This window comes from Limanda limanda, chromosome 5 (assembly GCF_963576545.1).
Source record: "Limanda limanda chromosome 5, fLimLim1.1, whole genome shotgun sequence".
Classification (NCBI taxonomy): domain Eukaryota; kingdom Metazoa; phylum Chordata; class Actinopteri; order Pleuronectiformes; family Pleuronectidae; genus Limanda; species Limanda limanda.
In genome coordinates, this window is record NC_083640.1 from 20864037 (window position 1) to 20882229 (window position 18193).

Sequence of the window (18193 nt, forward strand, 5' to 3'; positions counted from 1 at the left end):
GTCTTGATCTTTGGGATTGGAACTAGAAACCACGATACCTCTGTGAAAACCAGAGGAAAACCAGGATAAATAATGATTAATTATTATGATTATTGTTACATTTGACACAATACTACACACACACATACAGTACACTTCCTGATGACCTCCTCCATTCAGTCTCAAGGGATTGGGACTAGAAACCACGATACCTCTATTAAAACCAGATGACAACCAGTCTACATAATGATTAATTATTATGATTATTGTTACATTTGACACAATACTACACACACACACACACACACACTGCACTTCCTGATGACCTCCTCCATTCAGTCTCAAGGGATTGGGACTATAAACCACGATATCTCTATTAAAACCAGATGACAACCAGTCTACATAATGATTAATTATTATGATTATTATGATTATTGTTACATTTGACACAATACTACACACACACACATACACTACACTTCCTGGTGACCTCATCCATTCAGTCGGGATCTTTGGGATTGGGAATAGAAACCATGATACCTCTGTTAAACAAGAGGGAGACTAGGATATATTATGATTTATTATTCTGATTATTGTTACATTTGACACAATACTACACACACATACACTACACTTCCTGGTGACCTCCTCAGTTTAATCTTGATCTGTGAGATTATGACTAGAAACCACAATACCTCTGTTATACAAGAGGGAAACTATGATTTATTATGATTTATTATTCTGATTATTGTTACATTTGACACAATACTACACACACATACACTACACTTCCTGGTGACCTCCTCCATTCAGTCTCAATGGATTGGGACTAGAAACCACGATACCTCTATTAAAACCAGATGACAACCAGTCTACATAATGATTAATTATTATGATTATTGTTTCATTTGACACAATACTACACACACATACACTACACTTCCTGGTGACCTCCTCCATTCAGGCTGGATCTTTGGGATTGGGACTACAAACCATGATGCCTCTGTTAAAACCCAGAATAAACCCAGGATCCATAATGACTGAATCCTGACTATGATTCGGGGATCATTGTTCCGGACGCTGTTCCAGTGGCAGGCTCTTCTCTCCATGCCTCAGTCTCCACATTGAGGGAAGAACCGGGCTTCAGGATTGGGCAGCGAGCAGATAGCGTAACACCCCCCCCCCCCTCTCCTCCCCCCTCCTCCTCCTGCGTGTGGAGAATAGCGTTAAAGCAGAAAAGGAAAGGCCTGCTCTTAACCCACTATCACAGGATTATTTTTCTGTTCTTTCCCTCCTTTTCTTTGCCCCCCCCCCAGATTAAACGAGGAGACGTCGCTGGCTGGTGTATGTGTTTAGAATGGGACACGCTGAAGGTACTGACTGGTTTTTCTTTCCTGTGTGATTTCCCTGCATCTCTCGGCATCAGTCTCCCTCTTCTTCCCCTTCTCCCTCTCTCCCTCTCTCTCTCCTCTTCTCTACCGATAAGCGTGTTAGCCTTTAGCCGTCCTCCCCTTCTCCCTTTCCCCGCTCCACACACCCCGGGTTCGGCCGCTTATTCTCGGGCACATTCTTCTCCCCTCGAACCCCCCGGTGATGGAGGTATAATCACGCCAGGCAATTTGATTTAAAGGGGCACAGGCAGCCATGTTGGACGAGCTAGCGTTAGCCTAGCCGACGTTAGCCTAGCTCTCTCCCTCCTTTCATCTTCCCCTGCACGCGTGAGCCTCCTTAAAATGAACAAGGGACAACCGGGAGGAAGACGAATGGCGGCGTCTCCGCTTCGTGTTCTGTTGTCTGACGGTGGAAGGGGGGGTGGGGGGGGACAATGTCTCCACACAGCCTCTGTGATGTCAGGTAGCTTCAGGCTAACATCGCAGGGAGCTGTAAGATCATTCATGGAACAGTGTTTTGTCTGCGCAGTCGTTGAAGCTGAGCACCAGTCCTCAGAAAAGACAGGACACCCAGATGTGATCCCATGAATATAACACCACGACTCCACGTCACAGGCTGGAGACCGTTAGCTGACACTTAATGGATGTTTACATCTCCTGTTTTCCAACCCCCACCCCCTCCCGGTGCTAGCCACCCTGACTGTCCGACAATTAAAGCACAACATCTGGATCAGTGTGTCCACACCGTGACCTTTAACCTGATGAATTCCTCTTCATCACAGCTATTAGGATGTGTCAGGTGGAAGAGGACACAACAGCCACCGGTAGCTGCTCTTTGTTTTGCTTGGGATCGCTCATCCCACCATGTGTTGGGAGTTAATGGAATTTAAAAATCATCTGTAACTTGGGGACAGGGGTCGGCAAAACTTCTCAATCCTCAGAGCAAAGCTGCAGTGTTTTCAGAGAGAGCTTCCAGACAAGTGGTGGAGATGTTGACTGAGGATTTGTTAAAGTTTGACCATTGAAGTAAATCACACTCGCTGAGAAAAAAACCCTGTTTAAATGATTGAACCAGCTTCAACTCGTTAAACTCGTTATAACATTTCTAGTTTTGTCCGCCCAGGTAAGGCAGAATCCAGGGATTATTTTTGAACCCCTTTTATTTGTCATATTCCTGAGGTGGCGATGACTGATTACGTGATATTTCAATCAATCTACTAATTGTTTTAGCTCTTGAGTTTATTGGAAGCTGACGTTAGATTAGACTCGTGATGTATTCTCAGGGTGGTGCTACAGCATATCACAAAACCACTTCTGATGAAGCTTGGGGACAAAGGCTCATGCTGCTCTGGATCCCTCACAGTTCGTTTGTTTGCCACACATACAAACGCACCGACAGTGTAGATGCAGACCTGTGATGCAGGGAAGGTACCTGGCTAGAATCAAAACACAATTTTTAGATTGTGTTATTCCTACAAGTTGAATATTCCTAAATACAGTATGTTTGATAACACTACCACAAATCAACTGACTCACTGAAAAGCAGAGGCAGGATCATCTCCCAGAGAAGCAGCACCGGTAGGTTTCTGGGCCTGTGGGCAAAGTACAATGGAGCTGCCATGTGTAGTCTTTAGTGTGTACTACACACCTGATGGATACTAAAGCCCAAACAAAATGTATAGGCCATGCATAGAGAGTGATAAGAACTGGGGGTTCATATATGTCCAAAAAAGGTGACACAAAGATACATCTCACAATATCCACCTGGTCCTTTAGTTTTAAACCTAAGGATATAAGAGAGGATCTTGAGCAAAGTATTTGGATGATTTCTCTGTCTTGGTTGTGAAAGCTCAGCTTCCGAGTCTCTCATTTGATTATGTCTCTGCTGACAGGTCCAGTCAAAGAAAAAGACAGTTAAGGATGCAGGAGCCCAACAATGGATTTCTCCTTCTCTTTCATGCAAGGGATCATGGGAAATACAATTCAGCAACCCCCTCAGCTCATTGACTCAGCCAACATCAGACAGGAAGGCACCTGCGACACCGGCAGTGACCCGGGCGAGGATGGTGGTCCCTCCTATGATGCTGCCCTGGATGCAGAGTTCTCCTACCCGCCGTCAGCCTCGGAGGACATGCAGCAGGTCTCTAATGGCTTCCCGCCTGGCCTGGGCATATACGAGCCGCAGGCCAAGTTTTCCATGTACTCGCAGTTCCCCAACGGCTCGGCGAATGGCTACGGGGCCATACGGAGCTATGGAGACCACGTCCTCCTGCCCGGGGAGGGGACTGTCCTGAGAGGCCCAGGTCTCCAGGAGAGGCCTTTGTCTCCTGTGTCTCCGCCGCTGCCCACACATCACCCGCACCTCCTCCACCACCACCATCATCTCCCCCATCATCATCAGCACCACGCACACCATTTCCACTCGAACCCACCTCACATACAAACACTCCCGCACCGACAGAGTCCCCCGCCACCGCCACTGCCCTTACAGCACCACCTGTCCCAGACGCCTCACATCATGACCCACACTCTCCCCCCTCCCCCTCCATTACACCTGCCTTCCTCCAGTCCTCCCCCCTCTCTTGTGGACAGTACCCCCTCATCTCAGCCCACCCACACCCCGTCCAACACCCCTGGTGGGGTGTTGATGAAAACCAGCTCTCCAGAGATCAAGCTAAAGATCATAAAGACGTATCAGAACGGAAAAGAGCTGTTCGAATCTGCGCTGTGTGGAGACCTACTGCAAGAGCTGCAGGTAATACATGCATGTATGATTGCTTTGTCCAAACAATGTTTTCTAACCCGCAATTTTATTTAGTTTGCTGTTAGTTAAAACCTTTGTAAAAGCAAGAAATCTCCCCATTTTCCAGGCTAGATACAATTTCATACCTTACATAAAATGATCACCCAGTGTATACTGATCTACAGAAAATGTTTAGTTCACACTAAATATGGTCTAATCAGTCCAATTATCACTCATATAGAATTGTTACACTGTGTGGTTCACTTTTAATCATCTTCTTAACAGCTCCTAAGAAATGTGTATCTTTATATCTGAGATTTTTGAATTCAGTTTGTGGAAATGGCAACTGATGTCTCATCACCTTTTTGTTTTACATTTTTCAAATTTTCAGAGCGACTCTCAGAGGAACGATTCTACTCCGATGCAGCGCAGACATGAGAGGAAGAAGGAGAAGCGGAAAAAGAGTGCAAGGCTGCAGCTGCAGGTCCAGGAACAGAGCCTGGACGAGAGCCAAACACAGGCAGGTACCACGGACCAGACAGAGGACACCCACGTCCAACCCCCGCCGAGAGAAACCCCCCCAGCCCTGACAAAGAAGCCTCAGAAGACGGTTATCAAAACTGAGCCAAAGACTCCGAAGGCAAGAAACCGACAGTTCACATTTCAGAGCAGTTTGAGTAGTAGCACTAAACATACTTATCATGGTTTGGAGTGTGAAAGCAGATCAGTGACTGTTCATTTTTATGTTTAGGTTCCGAAGGTACATCATCCATCAGTAATCCAAGAGACGGGCTTCTGTAAGGAGTTTCTGATAGGAGATCTGGTGTGGTCCAAAGTGGGCACCTACCCCTGGTGGCCCTGCATGATCTCATCTGACCCACAGATGAAGGTCCACACTCGCATCAACACCAGGGGTAAGGGAACACGTACGTCCAAACCAAAAAAAACAATTTAATAAACTCTTAATCTCCTTGTTTTCTTTTACAAATGTATGAAATTGAAAGAGCATGAACACCACAGATTGTTTTGCTGACTTCCCTGTTGCTGTGCAGGTCACAGGGAGTATCACGTCCAATTCTTTGGCAGTGTCGCCGAGCGAGCGTGGATCCATGAGAAGAGGATCGTCATGTACCAAGGGAAGCAACAATTTGAGGAACTTCAGGCTGATACTCTGCGCAAGACCACAAACCTTGTAGAGAAAAGTAAAGTAAGTAAAAATGCAAGCAGTGAATGTTTTAACCCATTTTCTTGGCAGAAAAGGTAATCTCATATGTAATAGATATCGAAAAAGTAATATGAATATTTGCTGCTTTCTTTAAAATAAATAATAGCAGCTCTGTAGCATTTTATTCAATCTCTGTCAGTGGAAGCCTTTTCTAAGCTGTTCTCTTCATAGTACATATTTGAGTCAGCCACAATTAATTGACAGTGAGACCAGTTCTTTATTTTCATATCTTTCCATGTTTTTCGTCTCAAGCTTCTGAAGCCTATCCCTCAGCGGGAGCGTTCTCAGTGGGAGGTAGGTGTGGGCCACGCCGAGGATGCCTTCCTGATGACGCGGCAGGCGCGAATTGACACCTACACCTTCATCTATGTTGACCCCGATCCCAGTGAAGGCCCGTCAAGCAGGAAACCCACTGTCAGGGCAGAGAAACGAAATCGGCGCTCGAGCGGCTCAATCAGTAAGAAGGAAGGAGGAGGAGTGAAGTCACCAGACAGAGAGCAGCCACCGAGAAGGCAGCTGCCGCGCAGACAGTGTAGTGTTTCAAACACAGATGACAACACAAACTCCCAGGCCTCAAATGAAGAGAAGAACCAGAGGGGGGACCAGCGTATATCCAGCTCCCCGAAACAGAACGCTGATTGTGATGCACAGACACGGCAGGACTCTCCGCCTCCAGTTCGGGCCTGGAAAACAGCAGCGGCCCGAAAGCTGCTGCCTCTTTCGATCACCATGAAGAGGCTGAATGTGGAGATCACAAAGTGTGACTGGCCTCTCTTGCAGAAAAAAGCCGTTCCATCCCCAAAAAGAGACAACGAAGAGGAGAAGGAGGAGAGAGTGGAGAGGGAGGCCAGGCAGCCCGACCTGGGATACTGCTCTCCTGAGGTTGGTGTTACTTCCACAGACAAAAAAATTACAGTGTTGTCATGTAAGGTGTGGGATACATGTTCATGCTTTCTGCAGGACAGCAGAGCTAAACCTGAGCCGAGTCCAGAGGAAGAGGAAGACGGAGACGAAGGGGAGGAAGAGGGAGAAGGAGAAGGAGAAGGAGAAGGCGAGGGTGAGGGTGAAGGTGAGGGAGAAGGAGAGGGAGAAGGAGATGGGGAAGGAGACGGAGAAGGAGAGGGGGAAGGAGAAGGAGAAGGAGAGGAGAGGAGAGGTTCCCCAGCCAGCCGGAGGAGTGAGGAGGGAGGAATGCAGCAGACCTCCTCTCCTGGGTCCCACCACAGTAGTCCACATGGTTAGTAGAACACAGACACGATGACGGAAGTGTAGAACATCGTAAAGTCGCTAGGAGATGCAGCTCAACATTTCAATGTGTTTTCAGGTTCTCAGGAGAGGAAGCTGCAGCGACGGTCCGTGAGGAGCAGGTCTGAGTCAGAGAGGGGCGGTGATCCCGTCCCCAAGAAGAAGACCAAAAAGGAACAGGTAACACCACAGTTCCCCTGGTGTCCAGACCAAAAGAAGCTCACTGGTTACACAAAGGTTAATGTGGATGGTTTTCTAAACCTTCAGTTATCAAATATTTACCAATTATGTCCAAATTTTATAAATATGTAACATGCGTTTTTATTAGGACTTAATCAGAAATATGACCTATGACTGGTTGGAATAGTAACACAAGTGAAAAGACCCGACAGATACAAAAACACTACACTGTAATAATATGAGATAATTACAAAATACAATATATTACAACACTGGAAAGTTACAGCTACACTCATTTTTCCCACCGGACAATCTTGAGTGTTTTTTGGCTGTAGCCCTCTGTGTGTGTAATCCATCAGTGAATGAGGGGTTTTCATTATATTCTGCAGTAATGTGGTTGATCTGAATGTAGTCAACTAACCTGCAATCACCTGAATAAGAATGAATGAACAGCACTAGAGCCTCAACTTCCATGTCTAACCTCCTCACAGGCGGAGATGGCTCCTGAAACCACACTTAGGACAGGTTCACAGAAAGGTAGGATAATCCTTCTCCTATACTTCCCGTTAACCTCCGGGGGGGACCTCTCTTTACCTCTAGGAAAGTGAAACTGATATGTTTTAATTTTCCCCGTGCCGTTCTCCAGGAGCCAGCGAGATCTCTGATGCCTGCAAGCCCCTCAAGAAGCGAAGCAGAGCGTCGACAGATGTGGAGATGGCTTCATCTCAGTACAGAGACACCTCTGATTCCGACTCCAGAGGTCTCAATGATCCGCAGGTACATGTATTGAAATACCCTCATACACAAGGGCATAGATAGTTAATAATAATTTGTTGCAGCATCTGTCACATGTGCCTGGTACTACTTTGGAAATCTACACACTTGTGAGAACTCATTTGGTGTCTCTTGTTCACAAGACTGGATTTCTTCATCAACACACTGAGTCTCTTGATATCACAGGGTTTATTTGGGAAGAGTCTCGATAGTCCGGCAGCAGCAGATGCAGACGCCTCAGATACTCAGTCTGTAGACTCCGGGTTATCTCGTCAGGACAGCAGCACCGGCAAGAGAGACACTGTCTGCCAGGTCAGAACTCCTCATGATTCATCTTTGTTAAAATGCTCTTTCTTCTACATTATATAGTGAGTGTATATATATATATATATTTTGAATTATATTATGTTGTAATCCATGTTTCTCTTTATGTTTTTGTGTTGCGAGTAGATCTGCGAGGTGTATGGAGAAGGTTTGGTGGTGTGTGAAGGTGACTGCAGCAGACAGTTTCACCTGGAGTGTCTCGGCCTGACGTCCCTTCCCGAAGGCAGATTCACGTGTTTGGAATGTAGGAACGGTGAGTGAATCGGAGCGAGGCGAATACATCTCAACCATCACAACGTCTTTGTTTAGCTCTTTACTACCATAGTCTTTTTCATTCTCCTTCCAGGCAATCATCTGTGTTTCAGCTGTAAAACAGCAGGCCAGGAGGTGACGCGGTGCTCTGTGTTGGGATGCGGTTGTTTCTACCACGAGGATTGTGTCCGTAAACTCCCGGGCACCACCAGCAGTCCAGGCGGAGGCTTCTGCTGCCCACAGCATAGTTGCTCTACCTGCTGCCTGGAGAGGGACGTGCAGAGAGCTAGTAAAGGTAAAAGAGCGCCTGCTTTGTTTTTTCAGTTTCTCTCATGTCCTATCTGAGTCTGCATTGGAATCTGTGGGGCAGTGAGTTAGAGCTAGATCAGCAAAATGTGAGGAAGATATATGAAAAGTTTATTTTTTTTCATTATATCTTTGGCTTCTAGCTGATTTATATTGACCAGTGGCAGAAGAAAAGAGCAGAAATATTAAAGTGCGAAAGGGTCAAGACTATGGTCTCCTGTTAGAATATGTAAGGTAGAAGCGCAAAAAGAAGGCATGCGGAAATTAGATTCAGAAGGAGAAGACCGACCCAAAGGTGCCACTTTAGGAGGAACACTATGACTGAAAGGAACACTGCAGAAAGATACAGTAATTTCCATGTTGCTGGAAATGACTTTAGATGATGGTGCATTATCCTGTTGGAAATGAGAGAAGAGATGCAGTTTGTACGTCAAAGTGTGAGGATCTGGTGAAAATGTGGTGACTCCAGGCTGAATTCATGCCTGATTCTGACCTCACTGGAAAACTCGACATATCAATAGTTTAGAAAATCTGGAAGCAAGTAAACGCAAAGCCTAAAACATTTTAAAATAATGATGGAGAGGAAATGGCTCAGTTATTTCTTAAACCCTTCAGGATCAGTTGTGTTGTGGCTGCCTGCTGTGCTATGTATACTGATTGTGTTTTTATGTTGGTACAGTCCAAAATTTGTGTGCGTGTTGATCTGTATCAGCTACATGAGCAGTTTACAGACCTGTACCTGTTGTAAAGTGACACACTGAGTTGTTATCGTTTCCCTCTGGTCTGCTTTCCGTCCAGGTCGTCTGATGCGTTGCATACGCTGTCCGTCGGCCTATCACACGGGAGACAGCTGCGTGGCAGCAGGTAGCGTCGCTCTCACCCATCACATCATGATCTGCAGCAGCCACGGCAGCGCCAAGAGAAACGGCCTCCTCACCTCACCTGTCAACGTGGGCTGGTGCTTCCTGTGTGCCCGAGGTAAGCTCTCACTCGTGTGCACGCTCACGGCCTTCCTCTCCGACTGGGATCCAGCAGCGACCCTGAAATGATGGAGCACAAAAATGCAGAAGTTCTGAATTTCCTGCACTTTTGCTGATTTTAGCTTTAACTGACCTTTGACCTGAGTATTCTGGTAAAACAATAAGAATGATCTGATCATCCTCCATGTTTGTAGTTTTTTTTTTATATAACCATTTTGATACATTCACAGTTGAAGTTACATCTCATGAGTGAAAACTGAAACCTCACATACAGACATGTGCATATGACGTGTTATATAAGTTTGGATATATAATCATAGATATTACATGTTTTGTGTTTGGTATTGTTGATCATAAACACCAGTGCTGTGAAATGTAATGTTTGTTTTCCATCACAATACTAACACTACCAATGATTCAGGCTGTCACACTGCACTCCACTTAAACAAAGCCCTGGATGGTGATGAGTGAGAGGACACACGATTTAGACTTTAAACAGTTTTGATCTGATGTTTTGTCTGTTAAACAAAAAGTTGAGTGCACTGTTTGGCCTTGTTGTGTTGGGACAAACCTTTATTTTACTTGTTACTTTCTTGTGTTATAACTGTGTCTGTTTGTGTGCATATGTGTGTTTGTGTGTGTGTGTGTGTGTGTGTGTGTGTGTGTGTGTGAGAGAGAGAGACTGTGTGTTTGTTCTTTCTCTTTTTGTGAATTTTGGGTAATTCCGAGTTTGACTGCGGCTCACCCCCGTCTCTTCCTGTGTGTCTTGTGTAGGGCTGTTAGTGCAAGACCTTACTGACCACATATTAAGTTCATATGCCTATAAGTCCCACTACCTTCTGACTGAGTCAAATCGTGCTGAGTTGAAATTACCTATGATTCCCTCTCCTTCGTCAGCTACCAAAAAGAATGTTGGGAAAGGTAACTGAACAGTTTTTCTCTTTCTCCATTGTCCCACTGGTCTTTGTTTGTGTTGTGCCTGCTCCCGTTCTGATTTAGTTTCCCCCCCTCTTTTGTGCGCATCTTTCATTTCAAAGCCTGGAGGTGCAAAGTTAATTAACTGGTTAAACCTGCAGTTAATTTAAATGCAGAGTGGCACCAAGTAACCTCAGCCAAGATCCCAGACACATCAACAGAAAACAGTGGGCCTCATGCAAGAACATTTCTCTCTTAGGGGTTATATGAGAAGTCGGATTTGCGAAACAGAATTTGTAAACTGTCTTTTTTCACGAATATTTTTGACACTTCCCAGCAGGAAAAGTTCAAGTGTAAATAACAAAACAAATTCATTGTAGCTGCCTTAGTTTCGTGGTCCTGGTTCTGTATGTGCTGCCACCACTAACAGCGACAACAAGATGAAATGATAAAATTTAATGATTGCACCTCACTCCTCGAAATAAATGGTTCTGGTCCTTCATCGTCAAGGTCAAAGCTCTTATTTCTGCTCTGAGGAGGCAGGAGCGAGTGAAGATCTCTGAGGAGCCATAAGTGAGGACACATTGGGCCCAGCCTTTGCATTCAGCTGAACGCCCTGACTTATAAATAGTCCACTGTGTTGGTATCACAAGAAGCAGACATCACCTGAGGTGGCTGTTCAGAAGAAAGGTCGTCTCATTTCCCTAAAAAACATGTTTCCTCTCTGTTTTTTTTGTCTTGCATTTTTCAAGATGCACGGTAAGGAAACATGGATCCAACTAACTGAAATTAACCTAGAGCCTTTTTTTATGTTTTTAAATAACCTTGGCTTTTCCTGCCGTGAAAGGTTGAGGCTTGTTGCTCATTTCAAACTGATGAATTTCACACCATCATCATTAGTATAATAGATTCCCTCAAAGCGGCGTGTATGTCCGTCTGCTCCACTCCCTTTATGGGCCGTTTTTATTCAAGAGTGACAAGAAAAGCAACGTGCAGCAGTGTCTGTTTTAGTATTATTGTAAAATTCTACAACAGCCTTGTATTGAGACAGAAATAGTAAAACTTTAATAATATCATAATGATAATTTTATCTGAACAATACATTGTCTAAAATTATCTAAAAGAGGAGTGACACTGCTCATTAAATTGGGATGAAAAGATACATCATTTATTTATCATTAGCTATTATTTTAGTGGATTTTTGTCATATTTAAACCTTAAATATATTGAGATGGTTACTTTATTGATTCCAAATCCACATTATAATTCTGAAAGTCAAACAATATTTTTTCTTCTTCCTGTTAATAAAGACATTATCTGTACTTCGCTTGTACAACAAATCTGAACGGCTTTTAAAAAATGATTCTAAATACAAGGAAACCATATTCAAGTTATATAACTTTATAATCTGTATATATGAGTTCTTGCACGAGGCACATTGTGAGATTGTTTTGTGCTGTGCATAAACAGTCAAAATGGGAAAATATAATTGGTCTTCAAACCTCTAGCACTGAAACCACTGTATGATTCCCTGGTGCTCTGGATTAGTTCTGGTTCTGTCTGTGGTTTGTGGAGCTGCTCGCTGCTGGAGGTGCATTGCTTCTCTGCTTCAGCACTCTGGGCTTGTTTTGTTTCTTTTGATTTGAAAGGCCTTATTCAGCCTCATCTCTTTTCTCACCCTTTTTTATGTTGGACTGGGATTTTTTCAGAATCAATTAAATTCTGGCTTACCTCATTTTCTCGAGCTTTGACCTGCCTTGGATGGAATGTTATCCCAAACCGCACTACATTTGTTAAATGACTCTTTCAAGTTCTGATGTTGGTTCTGCATTTCATTTAAGAAAGAGAAAAACCTTAAAGTTCAATATTTTGAAAGCATATGATTCCATGCAAGCTGGTCTGTGCAGGATGTGTTATGTGTGATGGGAAAAGTTTGCTGTACTGGCATGCCTGCTTCTTTGCCAGTAATCTGTTAGCCGAGTATAACCCTGATTCTGTGTTAACTCGCTGGCTTATTTTACCCCCTGTGCTGCCGCATGTATTTCCTTTAGACTGGTCTTGGTACAGTGCTCTGAATCTGATTGCCAGACATGCTGTTGCTGCTGCAGTGAAAGTAACCGTACTGAGAATCAGACTCAGGCGTTCATTCCTCTTCCTGCTTTACTGTCGCAGGATCCTTCATTCAAGCAAAAAGCTCCTGGCCTCAGTTTTTCATTTCAGGCCAGGTTTTATTCTAGCAGCTTTAGATTGAAGAGTTCCCAACAAGATCTCTTTTTTAATATTGCTCTTCATGTTGAAAAAACCCCGACTTGCACAGAGCCTTGTGTATTGTCTGGTTTCCTCCTTTTGTTTAGTTTATGCTTTTCTTTGGCTTGTCTGCAAATGAGATTCAGAGTTTGTCCAGGTTTTACGGTGCATCACCTAATCGTACACTCCTCCTCTCTTTGCATACCCATTTCCCCAAAACGCATGCACACACTCACATATATACAAAATATACACACACACACCCCCATGTTTACATCTATACAAATGTAGGAGGCAAGTTGCTGTGCTGCGACTCTTGCCCAGCTTCCTTCCACCCGGAGTGTTTGGAGATCGAGACGCCGGAGGGAGCGTGGTCCTGCAGTGATTGCAGGGCAGGGAAGAAACCTCACTACAAACAAATTGTCTGGGTTAAGCTCGGCAACTACAGGTACGCAGAGACAACTGATCACAGCTGGACGGCTGAAAAACTGCAGCTGTCAGTTCATGGTTTCATTACTTTTAAAGGATAAGTCTGGTGGTATAAAGTGTGTCTGACGTGGTTGTGTAGACAAAGACAATGTCTCTTCCATTAAGGAAAAAGGATTATGTGCTTATTGATTGATTATGTGGTCATAGATAAAAAAAAGTCAGATAAGTTTAGAGAGATTAAATTTAAAACAATTAAAGTACATTCAATACTTGTTTTTACAGGTTGAATTATTCTTCATACTTTCTTCCTCTGACTTGACTTTTCTATCGTCCCTTTCTTTTTGCAGGTGGTGGCCTGCAGAAATCTGCAATCCTCGCTTGGTGCCATCAAACATCCAGAGCCTGCGCCACGATATTGGTGACTTCCCCGTCTTCTTCTTTGGCTCCCACGACTACTACTGGATCAACCAGGGCCGCGTCTTCCCCTACGTGGAGAATGACAAGAACTTTGTCTCTGGTCAGATCAACATCAACAAAACCTTCAAGAAAGGTAATTATTTTTGTTTGTTTTGAAGTTTTCTTCGGCTTCAAGTCAAATCTGTTGGGATCAATATCTGAAATATATTGTGTTGTGTTTTAGCTCTGGAAGAAGCAGCTCGGCGGTTTCAGGAGCTCAAGGCACAGAGGGAGAGCAGGGAGGCTTTAGAGCAAGAACGCAACTCTCGCAAACCTCCACCATACAAATGTATCAAGGTAACGTCAATTTAGAATCTCTCTTAAGACAAAAAGTGAGATTATATTCAGTAAGTCTTCAGTGATTTGACCTTCTCTGTCGATCTTATTTCTTGTGCCAGTCCAACAAACCAGTGGGGAAAGTGCAGGTGCACGTAGCTGACCTGTCAGAAATCCCACGATGCAACTGTAGACCAACAGATGAGCATCCTTGCAGTCTTGATTCCCAGTGTCTCAACCGCATGCTGCAGTACGAGTGTCATCCACAGGTTTGTTCGCATATCAGTTACTGTTCCTTTTGCTAATCTTTTGAGTAAAATTTAACTTATTAACGTATTGCCTTCGTGTTGCTGTTGTCAGGTGTGTCCTGCAGGAGACAACTGTGAGAACCAGTGTTTCACGAAGCGGCTGTATGCAGAGACAGAAGTGATCAAGACGGACGGCCGTGGCTGGGGCCTCAGGGCGAACCAGGCTCTCAGGAAGGTGCATGTCCACCTTAATATACAACATCAGCATGTCACCGTAAAGCTGGATTTGTATTCTGTGATAGAAATGTTTGCTAATCTAATCTAATATTGTGGTTCAGGTTTAAGCTTGTGAAATTACACAAAATATATGAGAAAGATGTTTATCCAAACTAACTATTACAGATTTTTGTTCTATTATTATTAAGTGACACAGATTTAGGGTGCTATTATGTCAAAAGACAAAACTTGACCTTAGCTCTCTCCCTGTGGGATTATACTTTAACTTGAAAATGACCATGGTCACAGTTTCAGTGGTGCCTACATCCACGTGTCCTGTTGAATCATCCATGACATTAATACCTGAAGTCTTATTAAATGTGAGTGTCTGTGTGATGCCTGAAAGCATGTACAAATGGGATGTCTGTTCTGCAGGGTGACTTAGTGACAGAGTACGTGGGGGAGGTGATAGACTCAGAGGAGTGCCAGCAGCGAATCAAACGTGCCCATGAAAATCACGTGAGCAACTTCTACATGCTCACCCTCACCAAGGTATGATCACTGACACTGATGCATAACATTCAGAGGTGAGAATTCCACCAAGCATGTCTCAAATCTCAATGTCGGAATATCTGTATCGTCTCCTAGGATCGCGTGATCGACGCCGGCCCAAAGGGGAACTCAGCCCGGTTTATGAACCACAGCTGCAGCCCGAACTGTGAAACCCAGAAGTGGACGGTGAGCGGGGACGTTCACATCGGACTCTTCACACTTTGTGATGTAGATGCTGGTGAGTTCACGTGGAATCATGACGCACATGCTTATATACTCACATTTCTATATGTACAGGCGCTCAGAGAAAGCTAGATGATCCATTTGATGTGAGTCTTATCCCTGGTGTTCCTGCAGGCACAGAGCTGACGTTCAACTACAACCTGCACTGTGTGGGCAACAGGAGGACGTCCTGTCACTGTGGATCAGACAACTGCTCTGGATTCTTGGGGGTGCAGCCAACGGTGAGGACATTTACATCTCATCGCCCTGAGTCCAGTTCCACTTCCAACGTGAGCGCTATCCCGGCTTTATCAGGTGCTTTTCATAACCAATCTCGTCTTCTTGTAATGTTTCCTCCAGAGTGCCGTGGTGATGGAAAAAGAGGAGAAGGCCAGGAACGCCAAGTTGAAGCCGAAGAAGCGGAAGCTGCGGCTGGAGGGAAAACACACACACGAGTACTTCTGTTTTTGTTGTGGAGAAGGAGGCGAGCTGGTGATGTGTGACAGAAAGGACTGTCCCAAATCGTACCACCTGCTGTGTCTCAACCTCACCAAGCCGCCATATGGTAATGACCACATGATCGTGTGTGTGTGTGCGTGTGTGTAAATTCATTGAAATCTATTGATGCACAACATAAAAATCTTGCTGATAACCATTTTTGTTCATCTTGTGAGATGATGCAGGTTTATAACATGTATTTCTACCCGTCCTGACTTATTACTGAGACGGGATCTGTTACTACAAACTCCCACACACATCAGTGACTCACTCATTCTTTATCTCTCCATAATCACCTCTTTTCCTGTCTGCAGGACGCTGGGAATGTCCTTGGCATGACTGCAGTGTTTGTGGCGCGTCAGCCTCGTCACTCTGTGATTTCTGCCCTCGCTCATTCTGCCGGGACCACGAGGCCGGGGCGTTCACCGCCTCTTCCCTGGAAGGCCGCCCCTGTTGCTCCAGTCACAACCCCCTCAGTCCCTTGGGCTCCAGCTCCAACTCTACCCAGCAGCGCCACTCTGCTTTGAGCCCCATCAGGGTCAAAGAGGAACCAGAGCCAGAGACGGGCCTACAGTCCGCAGAGTGACGCCGCGCCTCCTTCAATACCTCATCCCTGTAAACGTGCGCTCTTGTTGGCCTCCTGCGCTCCGGTCCACCGAAGCCACGCACTCCACAAGGGAACACGGTGCTTTTAGACCAGTATGACGGCTGCTGTTCAGCGTCGAGACACACCGATGAACACTGTAGAGTGACTGGAGTGTCGGCATAGGAAGCACCTAGGAATCATTGTGCGCCATTTTCCCTTCTCTCTTGCCATAAAGCACCACCGATAACACTCTTCCCAGCACGCTTGCGTCCATCGGAGGGCCCAGACCACCACTTCGTTGCGTTTCCCTTTTCTTTTCTCTTATTTTTTACAGCTGTGGAATTTTTAAGTGTTGTCACGTCGTCAGTTTCCGGCACTTTGAAGAACTCATCGAGTGAGGTGGAGGGAGGTGTGAGGTGGAACCTCTCCACCACCACGCTGCTCATCTCCTCGTCTACCTGCTGTTCGCTGTGGTCGGCATCTCAAACACAAGATGGCTTCACGGAAACGAGCCACCGGCCTTTTGTCCATCTCTCCCTGACGTGGTCTGTCGTCACATTTTATCTCTTCTTCTTCTACTGGCAGAAAAGGAGTGGGGTTGGGGGCGGGGGGGAGGGAATGATCGATTTTGTGCAATTTTTTCAGGACCACACTACATTCCAACCTTCCTTAAACACGGTTTTAATATACTTATGGGTATAGATGAATATAATTATATACAGTATCTATGTTTGTTAATGTTTACAGGCAGATTCTCTCACTTCATCTCAGTGAGTGGTGTATTATGTTTGTTTGTTTAGGTGTTAAGCATTACGCAGACCTCTTTGTGAAAATAGTCCTATTAAGGTGAAATATAATGGTATATAGTGTAATGGTATGACATTACAGAAGTACTTGTGATTTTCATATTGCCAGTCTCACTCGCCATTGTGTACATACTTGGCTCATAATATTGTAAAGTACTTAAAGATCAGGAGGGGCGGAGCCTTGCCTCTTTGGTTGTTCCTGGAAGAACGAAAAAAACGCTTTTTTAAACAACAAGACAGATCCTTTTTATTTTCCTTTTTGGATAAAACGTTCCGTTCTCAAATTTCCTCCGAGCAGTTACTGTTATTTGTATTGTAGATGGAGGAGCCCAGCTTGTGATCACTGGTGCTGTCTCAAAGTATTGTTAACCAGCCTTAAGATTGATTCTGGCTGTAGCAACTACTGCCCAGTTGGAGTCCACTTCAGTAACGCTGTGTACTGTGACCGCTTTAATGCTCGTTTTCCTTTTTCTCTCCTTTTTCTGTTTTATTTTCTTCCGTTGGTTGTTTTGCCAAACTTTTCTGAAAAGCACTTTCACACGGCTTGTCGCTACACAATTTAGCTAGGTCATATACAGAAATGTATATTTAAAGAACATAGGACAAGTGTTTCAAAATGGATACCTCTTCTTCTTGTAGTATCGTCGGGATTTAAACTGTGTTTTTTGCTCTCTGTCAGAGACGTGGTGAGGGCTGGGTGTAGATTTTAGTTTTTTTTCATTTTGAGGAAAGTGGCCTAAAAGCAGTTTTTTGTTGTTTTTTGGGGCCACAAGTAGAAATGACGGCTAGTCTGGCTTCAAACGAAAAAGTCCTCAGTATCTTCGGGGGGACGCTTCTTTCCACCTGGAGATTCTCCTCAAGGCTGGGCTTTATATAAAGACATGTCAGTATAGCAGCACTCCAGTATGATGATGTACAAAATACAAACTCCTGTACAGTGTTTTTAATCAGTCATCTGTCAAATCCAATTCTTTTGTATTTATTGCACCACATTTTATACCAGTTTCTTTTTCAAACACCAGTACAGTAACCTGTCTCCTCTCCACCACGGTGTAAGTGAAATAGACTATTTAAAAAAACACGAGGAGTTTTACATATTATATCTGTATCCAGTCATTGCACATGTTAGGTTTATTTTTTTGTTGAAACTTTGGTGTAATGATTCCACATTTGGTAACAGCTGCTGCTCATCGACCTGTATCGTGGCTCACTGTAATCGTGAAGCAGTTAAATATTGGAATGTGAAGTTTTCAGAGCTGGTTTTTGTACAGTTTTTAGCCTGGACTCAAGTGATCATCACAGGAGGAAGCGTTCCTGTCATCATGCCTCAGCCTTTTGCTTGT

General features: G+C 44.6%; 1 protein-coding gene across 1 annotated transcript; it reads left to right on the plus strand.

The window, feature by feature from the left end:
- The first annotated feature begins 1223 nt into the window (after positions 1-1223).
- Positions 1224-16636, plus strand: nsd3 (nuclear receptor binding SET domain protein 3). Its single transcript, XM_061071692.1, has 26 exons — positions 1224-1352; positions 3263-4125; positions 4505-4753; positions 4865-5027; positions 5166-5320; positions 5591-6220; positions 6299-6395; positions 6483-6575; positions 6663-6763; positions 7255-7300; positions 7410-7540; positions 7724-7849; positions 7988-8114; positions 8208-8408; positions 9218-9397; positions 10174-10320; positions 12853-13009; positions 13338-13540; positions 13631-13743; positions 13845-13991; positions 14083-14205; positions 14622-14738; positions 14835-14976; positions 15096-15202; positions 15321-15525; positions 15773-16636. The coding sequence occupies exons 2-26, from the start codon at positions 3307-3309 to the stop codon at positions 16042-16044; spliced, it is 4851 nt and encodes a 1616-aa protein (XP_060927675.1). The 5' UTR covers positions 1224-1352; positions 3263-3306; the 3' UTR covers positions 16045-16636.
- Positions 16637-18193: the final 1557 nt, after the last annotated feature.